We start from the raw sequence: 20,736 nt of genomic DNA, 5'->3' as shown, positions 1-20,736 counted from the left end.
AGATGGAATGGGAACCCCCATTTTCACATTACGCATGTGATGCTCTGACCACTTAAGCCACCGCGGCGCCGTTTTCCCATCCACATTTTGGGGTATTTATGTTTTACTACTAGAACTAACCCTAGGAGTGTTAGCCCGTGCCACAACTATCAAACGTTGGCAGCGGATGTGGAACATCCTTTCTGCCGCAGATGTCACGACTACATAAATACCCCAACCACCCCAAAAAGTGGATGGGAGAACGGCGCCGTGGTAGCTCAATTGGTAAGAGCATCGCATGCCTAATGCGAAGACGTGGGTTTCTATCCCACCTGGGCCAGTTGTTTTTTTCATCCACTTTCATTTCCATTTATTAATTTACTGAATTTGCCTATAAAAGTAAACAGGCGATGTGTACTTTGCCGGTGCCAGGAACATTTCATTTTTATGTGTCTTACTGTACTCGCCAAACCCGTCACCGACACCTTTACAATTAAAACACAATTAAAAAGCTTGCTAATTGAATGTCAGTGACTAAAAATTCATTGGCAATTCTTTAACAAGAATCTAAAAATGTACTTGCTCATATTCATGTAGAATAATTAGTGCTTTTTTAAAACCTGGTGCATGATGGTTGCGGCACCCTGTATACACAATATTGCACATGTCATCTATTAGAAGGCCTATTCTACACTCATGTGCAGCGAATCTGTGTGCCTGGGTAGCTTTGGCACTGAGACCTTTGGTGGCCTTCCTGAGGGCACATGCTTACAGCCCCTGTTGAGCCCAAGCCGTCGCCTGGTGATGCTTGTGGGCAGTACACAGGTTTTGGTTCGACGCTTGGTAGCCCTGCACACAGCTGCCCTCATCGTCATCATGACATCCTTCAAGGTCTCCTTGTTTGTGACCTTTTCAAGCTGCTTGGAAAGTTTTGCTGCATACTTCTGGCATGTGGGGTCATCGCCAGCCAGACTTTCGAGCCGCTGGAATGACATCACCAAGCTATGGAAATAATTTGGTTCCTGAAATGGCAAAGAACAAGTGCATTATTAGAGCCTGAACGTCAGTTTAAAGAGTGAAATACACTGAATGCCTCCATGCAGTTGTTCCATTAAAAGGAAGAGTAATGCCAAATCTATGATGGGGTACCCTAATGTGACCGGAATTCTTTTAAAAAAGCTATGTATTTATTTATTTTTTACAAAACGAGCTTATCACCTTGAAGGTACTCTCCATTACACTTAAAACATTTGTCCAATCTGCAACTCCATTCCTCAAAACATAGTTAAACCTAGTCTGTTTTGATGGCCTAATAGCCCCTCTCTCATTCTTTCTCTCACCTCTTCTACGTCGTGAAATGTCGTGAAATCAGTCTAACTGCGAGTCAGCCTAGTTGGAACAGATTCATCTTAAAACTTTTTGTGCGCAAACAAACAGGGATGCAGAAAAGAAACACAAGGACGAGCGCTACTTGTACTTGGACGAGCGCTACTTGTGCTTGTCCTTGTGTTTCTCCTTTTCTTCGTCCCTGTTTGTTCGCACACAAAAAGTTTTGAGAAATCACAGTCCTTTCATATCATACTTCATCCAAGAAACAAAAAAAGTGGCACAGAGCAAGGTCAGGTGAGTAAGTGGCGCAAGCAATTTCAGATTGGACAAATGTAATACGTGTAATGAAGAGTACCTTCAAGATGATAAGGTTGTTTTGTAAAAAATAAATACATAGCTTTTTAAAAATAATTCTGGTTGCTTTTGAGTACCCCCTTGTATAAAAGTACAAACTAAAATGTTGCTCTCCCAAATACATATGCAATGCTAGTTTCTATTATACTCAATAAAGAAGTTCCACCACATGCCTCATTCACTGACTGAGTTGCTAGCGATGCTTGACTTGAAGGGCCAGGGCTTGCCAGTTCTGGTGGGGGTGCTGGGCTTGTGGCAGGGGCATCTAAAGGCGCGCCAACTGGCTGAACACTATGGTTCTGGGAGGTGTCAAAAATATTAATGTTGGGACATTCTTTATCAAATGCCAGCCAACCTAGTTCATGGCGTCCTCCTTTGCTCAGCAACGGGGCATTAGGGAATGTTGCGCCCACCATCTTGAAAATAAGTGCCTGATGTTTGCAGAATGCACCTTGTTGTCCAGAACGGCACGAGCACAATCCAATTTGGGCAAATACATCATACGATTTTTCTTTTTTAGTGCAACTTGAGACCGTGTAATGATCGTCGCCAACATGCACTACAAGTGGCTGTGCTTCTTCTGGCAATATTGTCAGTGGGCTTTCATAAAAAAGCCTATGGTCAGCCACTTGCTGGGTGGCATGCTGCCATATTTTGTCTTGGACGTACTTCTCGAAGACAACGGCCACAAATTCGACAAGTGCAACAACACTGAATGCCTCTGTCCGGTATGAAACAATGTCTTTCAGGACCCGGACTGATGCCTCTGAGTAGCTATTCGTATCACGTCCCCTTGTCTTCATGTTTAGCCGGAAGAGGAGCACCCATTCTTCTTCATTTTCAAGAAGCGTCTCTACATGGGCTATATAACCAGCATGTCCCTGGCAGTGGAGCTCCTCCTTGGCCACCTCCAACAGCTCTGGTGTGTCAGCATACATGATCTATGTTAACAGAGAAAAAGAAACAAAAATGTTGCCGTGAAAACAAAGGCATAATGTTCAAAATCTCAAAACATCAACATGCACTACAATCGCACTGTATAATGCTCATTTACTAAAAAAATTATTTCCTACATATTCTCTTTTGGCAGCAAATTGGTACTCCTTGAACAATATCAAAAGAATGTTTAAAATGTGTCAACATTTTTTAGAAGGTTACAAAGTACTACATGCACTCGATATTGTAAAGACTCAGCTTATCACGGCAGCTCTATTTAAAATGGCCTGATCACAGTGGAAACATTTCATCCGTACGACTTCATCCAAATCATGTCCCAATGTCTGTGTGCCATTTCTGAAATAAGTAGGACGTCTGCCAGACATCCATTTTCAATTATCTTGCTACGGATGTTCCTAGGATAATGCACATGGACATATTTAGCATATCCTACCATGCACATTCAAGAATATTGCATGTGGATCTTTTCTGGTTTACGCATGAATAGACTGTCCTGCAACAAAATTTGTCTTTGAGTTTCTCCATAAGAGCATTATGTCTTCTCATAAATTAGAATTACAATCGGAAGCTGCCATGTAAGCAGCTTGTGTGTTCGTCATACCTTGTGAATTTTCTGATGCAATTTACTTTGAAAACTCCCGCTTTTTCAATAGGCCACTTGTGCCTGGCAGAAGGCCTAGAAGAATGATGTATACTACATTTCCCCACACATGTCTGCATGTCTAAGATGAGCATGCAATGCATCTGTTCTTAATACAAGCGTACTCTGCCTGTTGCATCTGTCACACAGCATGTGCTGCTAACATAATGGATGTATTTATAACAAACACTGTGGAAAAAGCTCCGATGTTTTCATAAAATGTACGCAGCATGTCCCCATGATGTTGCTCGCGAACAGGCAAGAGATGTCTGCGGAGAATGAAAAGTGCAGACAAACGATAGTGTGAGGGAAGTTCACAGGACGCATTCGACACATTTCTAGGATATCTATGTCCTGGTCTATGTTTATTCCTACTCTATATAAATGACTTAGTTAATATTACAAACACCCTTTCATTTGTATTTATTATATAATTACAACATGTCCGTGTTTTTTTGACGTGTAGCTACTTCGACAAAGCCACTCAAATTGAGTGCACAAAATATCAAGTCCATGTTGCTGAGGTGACTAAACCAAAAAAATGGATCGTTTTCATACGTTTGCACGTTGTAGTGACGTTGAAGAATAAGACGGTGGCACAACTGCAAGTCAAGAAACTTTCTATTGAGCAAACTTGTGCCGACAATACAACTAACACTAAAGCACGACGAAAGTGGTGAGTACCGGTGACAGTCATCAATCTCTGGTCCGTGGGTCAGACGCATTGGCTATTTGACTTGGCTCATGAAAGGTTCCAGCTTAGTTGCTGTACACGCACAAGTTTTAGAATACAATGCTGTTTGCGTCGCACATACCTAATGCACACCTTTTTCCCGATAACACGGGTCCAAAAATTGCATGCAAGTTAGCATCGAGTACGATCCTAAATCCGCATTACCATATCACCATTGGCATTCGAAAATGGCGTCCTCGTACAAGCTTCTAGCCTAGCTGCCGTAGCTTCCTCCATGTGAATACCTCCATGTTGTACGTGTAACCAGGCGTTGGTGTAACCTATTCTACCGCCTGTCTTCCCATTTATTCAATCAGCATGGAAGCGCCGACTGCGAAGACACCCAGAGTCCACCATGATGCTGCATTTAAAAGGAAAGTTATGTGCGCGGAGACGGATGAAAATCAGGCCGCGTCATGGGTGTTCAGAGTTCTCGAAACTTGCCTGCGAGATTGGCACAAGCAGAATGAGAATATTTTTGCCAGCAAAGCAACAAGGAAGGGTTTCAGTGGGCCGAAGCAGGGCCGCTTCGCCGAAATAGAATAGCTGCTCGCGGAATACATGCAAGAGCAGCGAGCAGCACAGCAGCCTGAGATGACCGATCTGCTCAAAGTATGGGCGATGCAGTTTCCTACAGAAAGGGCTAATGCGGAGTGACTTCAAAGCGAGAAGGTGCTGGTTATCAAATTTTATGGATAGAAAAGGCTTTTCTCTTCAAAGGCGGACAGGAATATGCCAAAAATTGCCCGAAGAATACGAAGAGAAATTGCATAGTTTTCAGCGGTACGTTATTGAAGTTGTGCCATAGAAACGGCTACCACTTTGTATAGAATGGAAATGCCAATCAGACGCTGCTCTACTTTGGCATGCCTGCCACCACAACCACTGAAAGAAAGGAGGCCAAGCAAGTGCACGTTTTGCATTCAGCCACGAAAAAAACTAGAGTCACCGCAATGCTTTGTTGCACTGCGAATGGGCACAAGCTGCCCCCGTATCTTATCTTCAGACGGAAGACGCTCCCGAAAGGAATCGTGTTTGCGAGCGGTGCGATTGTGCACACAAATTAAAAAGGTTGGATAACCACGGACTTGGTCGCCGAGTGAATTGATAACGTTTGGCGGAAGAGACCCGGCGGCAGTTTGGGTCTACATGGGATGCTTGTACTCGACACATTCAGGTGCCACCTTGACCAGTGCATCACAGACAAGCTGGCTGCATGCAACACCGACCTCGTCGCAGCTCCAGTCGCTCCACATCGCAGCTCCAGCCGCTCGATGTTTGTTTGAACAAGCCAGTGAAAGATTGAATTTGTGCACTCTACACCGTATGGTTTGTCAGTGGCTGCCACGAATTCACGCCCTCCAATAAAATGAAGCGTGCCTCGCTGCAGGACTTTCCTGGATAGGCGAAAGATGCATGGCGCACAATCCCATCTGCCATGGTCAACAAGGCCTTTAAAAAGTGCGGGATTTCGAATTACATGAACGGCACCGAGGATGAAATGCTTTGGTCTGTTGATAGCGATAAGGAGTTGTCTGATAGCAAAGACGAGTACCGGCACAGTGAAAATCTTGGTGGCAAGGTACGCCGCTTCCATTTATGTTTTTATTCATCGCAACTTCAGTGTATTGGGAATAAATCTGTTTTTTCCAAACGAGAGAAAATAGTATTTCTGTATGAAAGCATGAGGTGCGCAGTATTGTACTCTTCTTTTTATTTTTTGGCCAAGAAAATGGATGCACGTTACAATCGAGGGCACATTAGAATAGAGTAAATACAGTAATCTGATTACAAAAGGTTTATGAACAACAAAGAAAACAGATTGGGTCGGCTATAAGAATCAATAGTGTTCTGATACATGCAGCATGTCTGTGCCAAGCGTAACATTTAACATTTGTTGGCCGGTGAAAAGCGGCCACTGGAGAAAAATAATTAAGTACATGTGTCAGTGCCCCCCTCTTGAAAAGCGAAAAACAAAACCACCCGCAGTAAAGAAAAACAACACGTCAACAAGAAAACAAAGTCCCAAAGTTCGTCAGCATGTGTAGAAATGCTTAAAACAGACCACGTTGACGACTTCAGGTCATACGTGGTGCCACGGTGATTGCGTAATGCCATCCAGCATCACCTCATAATTCAGTGCGCCAAAACGTCGAAGGACCTTGTATGGTCCAAAATGATGTCCAAGCAGCTTTTCACTCAGTCCACGATGGTACATTGGTGACCAAACCAACACATAGTCGCTGGGCAGGTATTCCACATAGCATCGTTAACGACTGTAGCGTCGGGGATCAGTCCTTTGCCGATTCTTGATGTACAGGCGAGTGAGCTGTCGCACTTCTTTGGCACGCGGGAGATAGCCTGCGACATCAAGGTTGTCTCCGTCGGTGATGGTGTGGCTTCTGTTTAAAAAAGGAACCATCCCTGATGGTTCCTTCTGTAATCCAGCTTACATGCAGTCATCTGAGTCATTCCTTGCACGGCCATGTTTAGCGAATGTCGCATATGAAAGGACAGCATCCCATGTACAGTGTTCGACGTCCACATACATTGCCAACATGTCAGCAAGCGTCTTGTCCAGGTGTTCTGTTAGACCATTCATCTGCAGATGGTAGGCGGTTGTCCTCCACTGACTTGTCTGGCTGTACTGCAGGATGACTAGAGTAAGCTCGGCTGTAAAAGCTGTCCCTCTGTCGGTGATAAGGACTCCTGGGGCACCATGTCATAGTAAGATATTCTCAACAAAAACTTTTGCCACTTCCGCCATGCTAGCTTTGGGCAGCGCTTTCGTTCTGGCATAGCAGCTAAGATAGTTGGTGGCTACAACCATCTACTTGTTTCCAAATGTTGACATCAGAAAGGGCCCTGACAAGTCCATCCCAATCTGCTGGAATGACTGGCATGGGGGTTGAATAGGTTATATCAATCTCGTTGGCCTTGCCGGTGACGCCTTGCATCGCTGGCAGTCTCGACAGCTCTTGATGCAGTGTGCGACGTCATTGGTAAGGCACGGCCAGTAATACTTCTCCTGTACCCTTGAGAGTGTGCGGGAAAACCCAAGGTACCCAGCGATCTGATCATCATGCAGGGCATGCAGACCCTCTGACAGCAGTGCTGATTGCACAACAAGAAGGCAGTTAGCACATGCTGGGGAAAAGTTCTTCACCAGGACCTCATGGTGCAAGGAGAACGAAGGTAATCTATGCCTAAATGACCTTCAGACAAAGTCGGTCTTTCCTTCCAAGTACTCGGCAAGGCTTCTTAGATCCAAATCTAAGATCCAGATCCGTCACTACTGCTTGACAAAGTGCGTCATGCTTCTAAGTGATTTACGCACTTCATGATTTGTTCAGACGGTGATTATCGATGCAGAAGCGCTGAGTTGCATCCTTCGTTTTAACTAAGACCACAGGAGACGGCCATGGACTGTTCGATGGCTGGATAATTTTGTCGTGCAGCATTTCATCAACTAGTTGCTTTATGGCTTCTCGTTCTCATATCGAAACGCTGTACAGGCTTTGATGGAGTGGTCGAGCACAACCTTTGGTCATTATGCAAGCTTGGCAACTGATGTTTCTCGAATTTTTTATGTTGCCAAAAAACATTCTTCGTACCAGGGTAGAATACTTCGAAGCTGTTTCTGTTTACTCTAGGGAAGACATGAAATCATGTCAAAAGCTGGTACAGGAACTACTAGGGCCATGGAGATAGCAGCGGTAGAATATGAGAGGACAAAGGTATATTGCTGGCTTCCACAATTTCCACAATGTATGCCCTTGTTGTGCCCTTGTTGAGGTGTTTGTACTCCTGGTTGAAATTTGTAAACATCACTTTCTCTTTTCTTCTGCGCAGTCGAGCAATTCCTCTTGCGATTCAAATTTCACAGCCGAGCAGTAGATGTTGGTTGCCCTCAACAATACCTTCTACTTCTGCAGGTATTTTGGTTCTTACAGAAACAATGATGCAGGAATGAGGCGGGATCCTGACCTGACCTTCAAGTATGTTCAAGGCATGGCAACTTAAGATTCTTATCAGGCGGTGTTGCTTGGTTCGTGGACAGCATTATAGACTTAGATCTTAAGTCAGTAGCTACACTGTGTTGGCTTAGGAAGTCTATGCCGAGGATTATGTCTCAGGACGTAATCCTCGCCAGAGAAATAAACAGCACCCATTTTCTTTTTCAACAGGGTGGCTTCCTTTGCATCAAGCCAGCATATACCTGAAGCTCAATGTTGCAGAAGATTTTTTTGCTGATGAGTGAAACATAAATAGCGTTTCTGATTGCGTCTTATGTCAACATTTTATTTGACAACCTAAATGGCAAGGACAGGAGATGCTCACTTTTGGCATGCCCGCAGAATAAGAGGTATTCTTTACCAGGCATTTTCTGGGAAATGCCCCTGTAGTTCACATGCCGCCTATTTCCCAACCAGTCCCCGCACAGCTGATCAACATACAGCATGAGTGCCACGAGTCAAGAGAAACGGGGCATGCGCAACGTAAGCAACAAGAGAGGAGCATGCCTGCTGCCATAGAGGCAACACAAGAGTATCAACGTGACGCGACCGCTAAAAGAATACTTTTGACAACAGGGATGCTCTCAACAAGGCGCAGTAGTGCCGCTTGGCCGACATTGTGGAGAATACAGCACGTTTCGAAGATTAATCAGTTCCCACTAGCCTAGCTTGCCACTATTATCATGACTGCATGTACAGGATTAAAAAGTAGAATATGATATCTTAATGCTTAGTCGATCCAAGCTAGCAGCAGGAAGTCTGTGCCTCACGTGCCTTCTGCCTCATACCTGCTACTCAAAAATCATTTATTATTAGTGAGGGGCTACTCAAAAATCATTTATTATTAGTGAGGGACACTGAGGTTGGCATGAAAACCAAGTTCTAAAGCAAATGAAAATATTGAATGCTCTAACCTCAGCATTTTCACAGCCATTGAAACCTTGTCAAGTTCTACAGCACACCAGCTGCAGTAACCTCGGAAGAGTAGAAATTTGGGCCAATTCGCGAGACTAATTTGATTACAGTGAAGCGCGACAGACGGGACAAAGGACAACGGGACATGTTCCGTCTGTCTCACCTTTGTTTGTCGCGTATATCACGCTTTACCATACTCAAACATCTGCAGTAGCTTTAGCGACTACTGAGCTTAAGGTGATGGGTTCGATCTTGGCCACAGCAACCACATTTCAATGGCAGTGAAATACACAAATGTTCGTGTACTTAGATACGAGCTTCACATAAAATGACCACAGGTGGTGAGATTTTATCTGCAGTCCCCTACAACGACATGCCTCACAGTCATATTGTGGCTTTGGCACATAGAACACCAGAATTTAATTTTTTTTTATATCCTGTAGGATAAGTACACATGGAACACAAATATAGCATGCATAATTTGTTTCACAGAGTGCCTTCAAGTATGCAGTTAGGGAACATAGATAATGATGCCCTGAAAAATGCGCCTTGTAGCAGTATTTTAACAATGATTAAATGGGCATGCAGATCACTAACGTACATTTTTTTTTATTCACAGACCTTTTACTCCTGTAAAAGAGCTCTATTCTATATCTTCGGGTCAAATAATTGAGATGTACATTGCATGCACGAGTTGCAGTGCTTATTTACATAAATAACTTTTTAATTGAAGGCAAATGGCACTGTAGAGGAATGGAAGGCAGGCATTAGCTTAAACGGACACTAAAGGAAAAAAATGATTTCTTCTGCATCAGTAAATTATTGTTCTACAACACCAAAAACACCACTCTTACAACGATAAGACGTCTGGCAAGCCAGAAAAAGCGCAAGAACGAAATACGGGTGGCGACGCCTACTTAAGTTCTCACACCTGGGGGCTGTGACGTCTTGGATTTTGATGGCATTTTCTAGGGCCTAGTAACTATATATAGCGGTACAGATTGACATTGTGTTCTAAAGGAACCAAATATTAAACATGGCAAGTTTCGGGAACCTTTATTCAGCCAATGCGGCCCAAATACGAAAACATACTTTGGAATCCCTGACTTCGCGCTGATGTACAGGCGCTGGGGTTTCGGCACGGAATTCAAATACCGATACTTGGACCTTCATTTTTTCATCTAATAATCAAAATAGTTTTTGAAATGACTGCCTGCAGGGTTCTCAAACAATGCTTCATTAGTCGAAACTGATTTATTGTTTCGCTTTAGTGTTCCTTTAACAGTCATGACACTATTATCGTCCAGCTTCAATTTTGCAATTGTAACGTGCTATTGTATCAAATACATGATCACTAATCTACTAAACGCTACTATAGTTCTCCCCTGAAGAAGTTGTCCGTGCACACATTAACAGTAATTTGCAGGTAAACTTCAACCTAATATACAGCCTAATATTGTTTATGCCAGTCATCAGATTCTTATCAGCATCTAACCTCTTACTCAAATTCAGTGCCTGCTGAAAAGTGTATCTTCTTAAGATATATAAGCTTTAGCAACTTACCTTCTGGAAAACTGCTAAGAGTTGCTTTCTTTGTTCTGGGCTGACACTGTGCTTGGCCATTGTCAGCCAACGCCATTCCGATTGAGCCATGTGGAAATGGTAGAGTAGTTGTCTCACTTCAGGCCACGTTTCTCGCAGTGCCGCCTTTTGTGCTGCACTGTTGTTGGTCATGAAAGCACCCGGTTTCTGAAACAAGCACAATGTAAACGCTGAAGTCATGAGCCTTGAAATCGTGCTTCACATGGGCGGAAGTCTGGCTTTGCTGGTGTGACGTTTCCGTATGCTTACAGTGAAAAACCAAACAGATGGACAGAAAAGATGCAGTCAATGCTTCTGTAGCGTTCTTCTTGTCCACCTTCGCTCTTGCACTGTAAACCTGTGAAGCTGTCAAAACCGATTTGTAGTAGCATCATGTGGTTAAGGCCTGTACTTGTTAAGAGGAGTGTGAATATTTAAACTATCGAATTAACTGAATATTGTCCTATTTGATTCGGTTCTTGGATAGTCACTACTCACAAATTCTGATGTTTTTAAGCAGCTTCTGAACAATTTACTACAACTGTGCACAATCAAGCATGAAATTCATGGAAAAGTGCAATAACTTTCATCCCAGCCATGGGAGAAAAAAGAACTGTCACTAGCAGAGTTCATTGCACTGATTTGGCAGTCAGACTTTTCTAAGCCGCATTATTTGCATCAAAATTTTATTCACACATGGGCACTAAGCATTGTTTATGAATATTAATGAGCTTACGAATATACCTTTCTTTTTCTTATCTTGAATGTATTACTCATTTTTAACTGTTTTACTATATGATGTTATGAATATGTTTTAACTTTTTATTGATTTGCTACATAAAGTACTTTTGTGTTCTTTTCAGATTAAATCTAAATATATCTAAATTTCTAAATCTACATGTCTAAAATATATGAATTAAATCTAAATATATATGGCCTGTCATATGATACACCCAACATGAAAACACAGATCAATTATGGAGAGGGTGTTACAAATCGCCATCATGGAAGCTGAATTTGCAGAGAGCATGTTGGCATACGAGAGCAACATAACTGAACGAGGTGAAAGCTCGAAACTATGCAGAGATGGCATTGATAAAGGGATGAATGTCATCTTTGTTCTGTAGATAATACTCATTCAGTGCCCGCTTATTGGTCAGGGAAAATAAAAGAGGTGTAAAGTAGCGACAACGTGAGGAGAAGCAGTAAATCTGCCAAGTTTTTATCCACTGTTGCAGCGCGTGTTATCTAGGTGGTATCTTCAATGCATCACGTAAAGAGTTCAAAAATAATTAAAATAAGAGTTAAATGATGCACTTGTGCATAAGTTTTGAGTAGTCCACAGTTAATGAACTGCCCCTATTTGTTCCTAATGCTCCACTTGTGGTAACATTTATGCAGCGTTTTACTATGTGCAGCATACTGATGGAAGCATGCTGATGTGAATGCTAGGACGTGAACATGTTTTGTTTATATTGAAAGAGCCTGTTTGTTTGTTAAAACATTCATTTCAATTCTGGCATAAATCGATTTGTATTCAAATCTGCCTCAGAAATAGCTATTTACCTAATGTGTTGCTTCGTGTAGTGCAACACATTCATTGGCATGCAGTAACTAATGCTGATTTTTAAGTGACAAAATTTCCATGGAAAACACTTGCTACCAGGTATGGGCCACTGATATTATATACTGTCTCCTCATTCACTGATCCATTGATTTTTATTATTATATTCTAGTGCTATATAAAAGTGATGAATTCTTTTTTTTTTTTTTTTGCAGATTAGTCATGCAGGTGTATGCAAATGACAGATTGTACTATGCACTGATGGTTGAGAATGTGCACAATACTAAAAGCATATCTCAAGAAAGCACTCTTTCTCTCTACTACATTTCGATGCGCAAAATGAATCCAACATGGCTGCCATATAAACATCTAGCATATAATCTGTGGAGTTACATTTTTGCACATCATAAGCAGCTATCATGCATTGTAGCTATTTGTCTGTATATCAAGAGGTTGCTAGAAGAGTAAGTAAAAGTGACATCCTGCGGACACTAAGTTGACATAAAGCAGGTTGTGAACAATCTAAAGCACACTGCAAGCCTTTTCCACTCACATTTCAACGCTACTGTTAGCAAAACCAATTAATATTGCGACACAATTTCAGTACTGCTGTTTCAAAGTGCGCATTGATGTGGCCGAGCACAATTCCACAAATGATATTACGTATGTGCCCCAATGCTGCCAATCAGAAAGTTAACAAGTTTGATATTTAGTTTTTGATCAATGAACTTGAAGCTTGCAGCTGCATATGAAGTGTTACTAGAAGTATGGCCATGAATCCTTACATCAAGACCTCCAAAGCAGAGCGGATAGGCACTCTTGAAGAGCTGAAAGGCATTTGCATAGCCCTCAGTTGTTTGGGTGTTGTGAATCACAACACCGATTGGTACAGCACCAGCAGCCGTAGCAGTCATCATCACAGTCACAGTGCTGTGGGTTGTGTCACAGGATGCGGTTGAGTCTATGAATATAGTCTCAGATGATGATTCAAGCAGTTGAGCGCGTTGCATTACCGCAGTCACCACGAGAACTGCCCAAGAACCAGAGTCTTCTCCATTGCAGATTCTCACATCAACACCTGCATGGGCATGTCAACATTACTATGGCATAGCCACGCAAGGAGCCACAGAGTTTGCAAATTCCGCATACATAATTTTCTGTGTGTTGTCTTATAGTAATTGTGGTTCACTACATTTCAAGATATTCTAATATTTATATGTGCTGAACATGGGACAGCAGGCACAGCGCAGTATCTAGTAAAACTCTAGACCACCCAATTTTCTTTTGTCACAACTAAGCACGAGTTCGTATCTTAATATAAACACAGTATTCATAATTAACAAGAGTCATGACAAGTAACTAGAGCAACAGTGACACCTACAACTGAACTTTGAAGTCATGGAATCAAGAACTAAAACAAAGAAAAAAAGCAGTCGTATACTTCTTGCTTTTTCAGGCAGCACAACTTCATATACCATTTCGGGGATTAATTTTGATTTGAAGACAAATGGGTACCTGTGAACACGTTTATAAATTTAGGAAAGTATCTTAATTCGTTTGTTACTGGGCCCTAGGAAATCAGTCGATTTGATTTATAGCTTTTCGACATATTATAGAGCATTGTTGTTTTAATTTTTTGACGAGTAGCACCATGCACCATAAGAAATGATGGCTAGATTTCATTTATTTATCAGACCTCACATTTTTCAGCAAATTGGGAAGTCAGGAAAAATAGAAATGCTCCCTATCCCTAACAATTGAGCTCTGGCTGACTCAGCAACATACACTTTTACATGACAGCAGGTGGGAAGACACAAAAGCTTCTGTTGAGTTCCATAATTTTCCAATCAGACTTCTACGCTGTTTTAGCCAAAGTCTCAAACATCGGCACATGCACTTCTGTGCATGTATTTTTGATGATTATGTTATCAAGTTAAACTTATTTTTCCACCCTGTGGGCTGCTTTTATCTATCAGCGCTTCAAGAGTGTATGTACAACTTATTACAAGCAATCTTTCTCGTAATGCGGAGTTTTGACTCGCACAAAAGCATGCAGTCAATTTCAGGCCAGCCTATGGGAGAAGTTTTACTTGCAATCAGGTCTCTCTCGTTTGAAACACTGCCTGCGCGAATGCCCTTATTGATTACCATACAATATCATGCAACATTGTACATTACTCAACAGCACTGTACATGGCATTTGATGACGCAAAAATTGATGACTGCAGCACGAGTTATAGTTGCACAACTAGACTATCTTGCACTCAGAAAAGCTGATCGAATACAATAATCAGGTATGATGAGGCTTGTTCCTGCTCCCAGCCTGACAACCATTTGCTTTGAGAGTCTAAAGAATGCAGTGAAAAAGTATACTGGTCCTTGTTGCATTGAGCAATAACAATGGTTCCTTGCACTATAAGTACTTCTTTGCTTTTACATTTACAAAGCCACAGCTTTCTCGCATAGCATGAGCATCACTACAGCCAATACTCATGCAAAATTATCAATGACGTTTTTTTGTAGCAAGTGTTTTACAATAAATGCACATGAGTAGAAACAACTAGTTTATAGCCCTGTTCATCGGTGCACCTTGTTTCCTGTTTACTGTTTATTTTATTGTCTAAATTTTATGAGCTGTTGTGACTTTGGACAAAAGCCTCATGCGAGTATTAAAAATTTGTTTGCATATTCAGGACACTCAATATGGTGCAAACACAAGGTGTGCACAAGTTGTTAGTAAATGTCAATGTTTCCTTTCATGATATACAAGACAAGCTCTTGCTTTTTGAACTTGCTTTGCCCTTTTGCATAAAAATTTTATTTAAGTTCATTCATTTTTGTTTTTTTACCACACAACTGCGCAATGACTAACTAATAATGTGGCATTACCTAAAAGTAGCAAGGTAATATGGTTTTGGCTAGTTTTGGTCAACAATTTATCTTAAAGCACATAAGCTGCTTCAAATGCAGTTTATTTCTGAAAAGGAGTTTTTCACAATGAGATGGCTGCTCCCACGTTGATTGCTAGATTACTTCGATTGCAGTGCAATACTTTTTTACAGCCAACATGTACACTTTTCCAGTTGCTGCCACATTTGGCCATGTTTTAGGAAGCTGCTTATGAAGACTGAATGTAACTAACACTGTCACCTGTCCACTTTCATGCTGCTTTCAGGAACACCAAGCCTCTACTTAAATTATGCTAACATCTGCTTCAAAGCGGGAAACTAGCCAGGCAGTTCAAATATCGCTAGCTCACATCCTCTGCCAGATCATGTTATGTGAAGTTTTACATGCATATTCCAGTATAACACATGAAAGGGAATGAAAAATGAAATCTCACTGGCATGCAAGCTGCAGATAGCATCTTTGTGAGCAAGTTGTTTGAAATTACTGAGGCATGCTTTCAATTACCTTTCAAAAGACCCTTACCTTGTTCCAAGTACTTGGAAACTTTTTCCCGCAACTTTGTGAACGGTTCAACGACTGCACCGTGGTGCTCTTGCTGCCACTTTTTATAAAGGTAGTACACAGTCCTTGCCTTCGGGTTAGAGGCACCACTGGTCAAATGCACAAGGTACTCGGGACACTCGGCAGCCAAAAGACCCTCGTGGAGCCGCATAGCCTCCAACGGTGTCAAGCCCTCAGAAAAATACCCGTAGAAAAGGGCCCTTGTTTCATCATTGCAGCGCAGAAGCCGCAAGGCATCAGCACTCTCCACAGGATGATTGTGCTGCTGGGCCAACCTGACGACAGCGCACAGTGGTGGATCCCACCGAAGGTATTTGTCATTTTTCTTTGTATTCCTGTTTACTTTCTTTATTTTTACATCAATCATGGCAGTGCAGCCTGTGGACACCTTCTTTCGACCATGAAGGTGACAACGCCATGTCTTGTGGTACACCATTCTGTAAAAAAAATATATATATATTTGAAATAAACACAACAAGATACATTAGCTAAGAAAACAGCGTAGCCATTAAAGGTCATTTGATTTCAAACATTCCAGACAGTGAGCTTGAACATCTCAAATGTGTTTAGGCCCAAATTGCCTAAGGCATCTTGAAGATGATGCCAGTTAACTCTTAACTAAACAAAATAGCGTACAAACACATGCCAGAACACTTTTTTTATGTGTTTGGGTGCGCGCGATGTAACAGAAGACGGCGGGTGCCCATATGTCCCACCACAGTGGCCTCTTTTCACTTCACCGCAATACATTGTGTAGACTTACCGCGTGGCATTGATGTATTGAGGCAAAGCTAACTTTAGGGAGGCGAACTAAATTGATGCAACGCGCTTGCCCCGCGCGCGGCAGTGGCCATAGAACGCGCAAGTTTTTGAGGGAGGGTCTCCAAGACATGAGCTAGATCCCGTATCAGGTCAGCGGCTTAAATTTGAGGCTCTTTAGTGCCTGCAATCAACCTAGGCATAAACTAGCCCTTTTCCGATTTCTCACCGGCGCTTTAGGAGCGGAAACAGGCGTTACTGAGCATTACATTATATATATATATATATATATATATATATATATATATATATATATATATATATATATGTGTGTGTGTGCTTGTGTTCTAGAGCGCGGAACTCATTGTAAAGAATTGTGGCGTGTCGTCGGTTTTTTTCACCTGCCGATAATCATCCAGTGCGGCGAAGCACTACCGTATTTGGCTGGCGACAATTTAGTGCTTCGCCATGCCACACTTTCCAGAGGCGCGGGGCGAGGGAGTTTTCCCCCCACGACAACTATATGCGGTGCTTCATGTAAGCTCGTGGTGGAATGGTCGAGCACCATCATCATCAGCGTACTTTTATGTCCACTGCAGGACGAGGCGATCTTCAACGCCGATTGCAATTTGCGCCTGCAAATTTTCTAATTTCCTCACCCCACCAAATTTAATGCCGTTTTCGACTGCATGACCATCATTCCCATCTAAAAACCACTAAAGAAAAAAGAACAGGATGAAGGCCGTCCGACGAGCAGGCGGAACCACATACGGACGATTCTGCAGGGCATACACAGCAACCAAGCAAATACAGATAACTTCAAAACGAGATCATGCATGACACACAGGCAGGAATGTTCGCGCAGATAGTCAGAAAAATCGCACTTACTTCTGGCACTTCTCTTCCTTCGACACGCTGTAGACACACCACTGAGTAAGAGTCGCAGCGCTGTACCGTTTCACCCACTCGCCAGCGGTTTCCTCACCGGCAATATCCATTCGCAACACCGTGACTTGGTCCGATGACGCTGAAACATCCTTAAAGCATCGCCAACCGAAGCCGAAATGTGTTTCTTCGGACGCATCACCACGCGTGGCTAATGTCATGTTTGAACTCGAAGCGTTCTCGCCATGCACCACCAGAGAGTTCAAAACAAGCTAGCTTGACGACACTTGTACACAACTCGCGCAACCATGCGAAAACGCCAGAGCGTACTCAACGCTCCGCGCCAGAAAACGAAAAGACGATACTACGTTTTTCACTATGCCCCGACACACAGGAACCTCCCCCCTGAATAGAGGAGGCAATGGCCTGAAATATACGCGTGAAGCTACTTCATTCGGTTGTTCCTTTTTGCGCGCGTGTATGTACGCGCACACCATCGCTTCAGCAGCTATCTCTACCATGATCTCTACTAGAGAGTGTACTAGACAATGGTAGTGTGTCCCGAACGACGCCCTCCCGCTGAGGCGCCGCGTGTGGAAAAATTGTGCGAGGGCGCTGCGAGCGAACTAAATTGGGGCGGAGGTGCGCTTGACACCTTTTTGCTACGTGTCTGAGGCATATGAGGTCTTCAATTTTGCTGTCGTTGTCTAGTGCGTCGTCTGCTAGCGAGCCCGCGTTCGTTGCGCGGACGCTGGCAGACGCCGAGTTTTTCTCGCAAAAAGTCTGTGCAGTAAATTTTTCTATGGTTTTACTTGCTTTGGTGCGCCCATGACTCTTGTCGGTCGGTACCAATTGTAGCTTTGGCCAGGTGAACTGCTATTTTTAAGATTGTTTCCTAAGAGTAACGCGCAATTTTTGCCACAGAAGTCGCCTATCTGCAACATGAAGCTACGTAAGGAAATTTTGTTGATATCGTGTCATTTTACGCGCGCTTCTTGTTGGTGGAATATTGATCAGGTACAATTATCAAATAAAACAATATTATAGTGAAATAAACCAGGTTTATTAAGTGCGTGGTGCGAAGAGACGCAGATGATCAGTGCACTTCTAGGTAAGTCTCAGGGTACACACACACACACACACACACACACACACACACACACACACACACACACACACACACACACACACACACACACACATATATATATATATATATATATATATATATATATATATATATATATATATATATATATATATATATCTTCTTATATATATATATATATATCTTCTTCAACGAACACAGCGGATCTACAAATATTTCTACGCGTTTGTGAGACATACCTTTCCGTTAATTGATTCATTACTGTCATTCTGATAGTGCACCGTATAACTGAAACCAGCCGTTTATAATACAGAAGCTGGCTTAGTTGAGCGGGCGTACAGTTCGTTACGGCATTGCATTTAGGTATGAAATATAAGACAAGCATAACATGTTCTTTCTCAGAAATCAGACTTGGGAATAACTTCTTTCGTTTACGCCCCTAGAAATAAGCCGAAGGACGCAGCTACTCTTTCTTTTTTTTACATATTCTGGCGTTTTACGACTGGCGATATGATTAGGAGGCACCCTGTTCAGTTCCCACCACCTGGGGTTTCTTAACGTGTACCTAACAGAAGTACACGATTGTTTTTCCATTTCGTTCCCATCGAATTCCTCGAATTGAACCCGTGAGCTCGAGCTTAGCAGCGGAACGCCATACCCACCATATGTAGACGCTAATTAGGTTACCGCGCCACTTTTTTCGTGTTATTGTTGTTGTTAAGCGTCGACTGGACAAAAAATTTCGCACGGCTTACGACCAAAGATTAGCATATATAATGGCTACCTACAACTGTTTTCCGCGCCCGAGGTCCGACCACATTAAAAGAACCCGGACCAATTAATCCGCACTCTGTTACGAGAGGAAGACAGAAAGATGGATGGAATGTTGCATTGCATTATTCATACATATATGAGAAGAAAGGGGGTTAGCTGAGGGGCCGGATTTTTATTGAGCATATCATAAGAAGCATCGCATCATCGGTACAGCATCGCACGCGTAATGCGAAGACGTGGGATCGTTCCCCACCTGCGGCAAGTTTTTGCACCCACTTTCATTTCCAATAATTTATCATTTCTTTAATTCATTTAGTAAGTACAAGTAATTTCCCCTATGTTGTCCTTGGTGTCAATATTTGTTGGCTTCTGATATGCTTAATAACAATCAGGCCCCTCGGTCTGCCCCCTTTCTTCTCGCGTATATATATGAATACTTACCGTAAATCTGAGTACAGGGCTCCGAATGATGTTTTATTTGTTTGAAAGCGGCAAGCAGGAAGTTTCCATATGTTTTTCCGCCTGCGTTTCGCAGAACTATATGCGCAAAGATACACACGAGAGATACATGCTGCTTGAAAAACAAGAAAAATATTTGTTTTCGAAAGGGAATCGTACAATAACATATAGTAGAGTGAAAGCCGACACCACGGCCGCAATGCACACGCAATCACCGAGCGGCATTTAAAAAAATATTCAAAAAGAAGAGATAGAAAGGCATCTACTCCTAAGGCATAAATACATGTCATAGCCAGTTATAAACACCATTTGACCGGTCTAAACGCACATACCACCGCGCGAAGTAGTACGAGTGATCCGAGAAATATCGCCAGCAGTTCCAAATTCACTTCGATCGCAGCGCCGCCACAGTATTTTTCGTCGTCTTGCGCCTCACTGCAAAGCATGCGCCACGTCAGCTGTTCCGCTCAACTGCACTCAACACTCTAATCTCTAAATCGTGATGCGTAGACCTCTTTTCTCTCTCTTTGATGGCGCTGTCAGCCTAACCGGTATTTAGTTATAGGATGATTCGCAAGAATACCTCAGCCTTGCTTTGAATTTATTACTTATTTCTATAACATTACTGTGCGACTTATTTGCTAGCTGCTTCAGTGCGTGCGCATTGCGCAGCGTTGTTTGCTTTTTTTTTTTTTTGCGTAGTTCCGCTCTGGAGCCTTGACAAAACGGAAATACACGATAGCAGACAAGCGGTCAAGCAATGGAGCCACACCATAATGCTCGATACCCTTTTCCTTTTGAATCTGTTGCGGTCATGGACTATGATCATAGATTTCCATTGCTTCTGCTAAATGCGACGTACACGGGGCATGGGCCCACTTCGATATGTGACGCTTGCACGCCAGGGTCCCAGGGTCGCTTATGACTATAACGACGACGCAGTGACGACCAACGTTAAGCGTTGGTGACGACGGCGGAAGGTTAAGACCATGACGACAACGACGGCACGACAATAACAATATTTAAATGACGACGATCGTCATCTTCAAAATGGGCCCTAAAGTGTGCAACCTTTCTAATGGAGCTCTTGTTCGACCACTGTTTCACTTATTGCTGTTGCAGACTTTATTGAAGCGAAATGGCGATAATCTTCGACTTCTGGCCTCATGTATCGCGACTTACATGCAGATTGCGCTACTTGACACCGTACTT

At 42.7% G+C, this 20,736-nt stretch overlaps 1 protein-coding gene across 4 annotated transcripts in view; it reads right to left on the bottom strand.

Annotated features, from left to right (window-relative positions):
- The window catches only part of LOC126528154 (uncharacterized), a 33,192-nt gene that overhangs the window by 11,757 nt on the left and 699 nt on the right, over window positions 1-20,736 (bottom strand). The window contains exons 2-7 of one of the 4 annotated variants that reach the window (XM_055069160.1): window positions 17,187-17,335; window positions 15,501-15,976; window positions 12,854-13,146; window positions 10,487-10,672; window positions 1,836-2,603; window positions 752-1,001 (exon numbers count right to left, since the gene is read on the bottom strand). The exons of 1 other annotated variant lie outside the window; for it this stretch is intronic. In XM_055069160.1, the coding sequence (XP_054925135.1) occupies window positions 752-1,001; window positions 1,836-2,603; window positions 10,487-10,672; window positions 12,854-13,146; window positions 15,501-15,976; window positions 17,187-17,296 (2,083 nt within the window). In that variant the 5' untranslated portion in view covers window positions 17,297-17,335. Of the gene's footprint in view, window positions 1-751; window positions 1,002-1,835; window positions 2,604-10,486; window positions 10,673-12,853; window positions 13,147-15,500; window positions 15,977-17,186; window positions 18,325-19,856; window positions 20,432-20,736 lie in introns of those variants that run through there. 2 more of the 4 variants (XM_050176019.2, XM_072284204.1) reach the window with 2 other exon arrangements.

The sequence above is a fragment of the Dermacentor andersoni genome, chromosome 9 (assembly GCF_023375885.2).
Source record: "Dermacentor andersoni chromosome 9, qqDerAnde1_hic_scaffold, whole genome shotgun sequence".
NCBI lineage: Eukaryota > Metazoa > Arthropoda > Arachnida > Ixodida > Ixodidae > Dermacentor > Dermacentor andersoni.
Note: the sequence above shows the minus strand (reverse complement) of the source record. Positions and strands in the feature narration are given on the sequence as shown.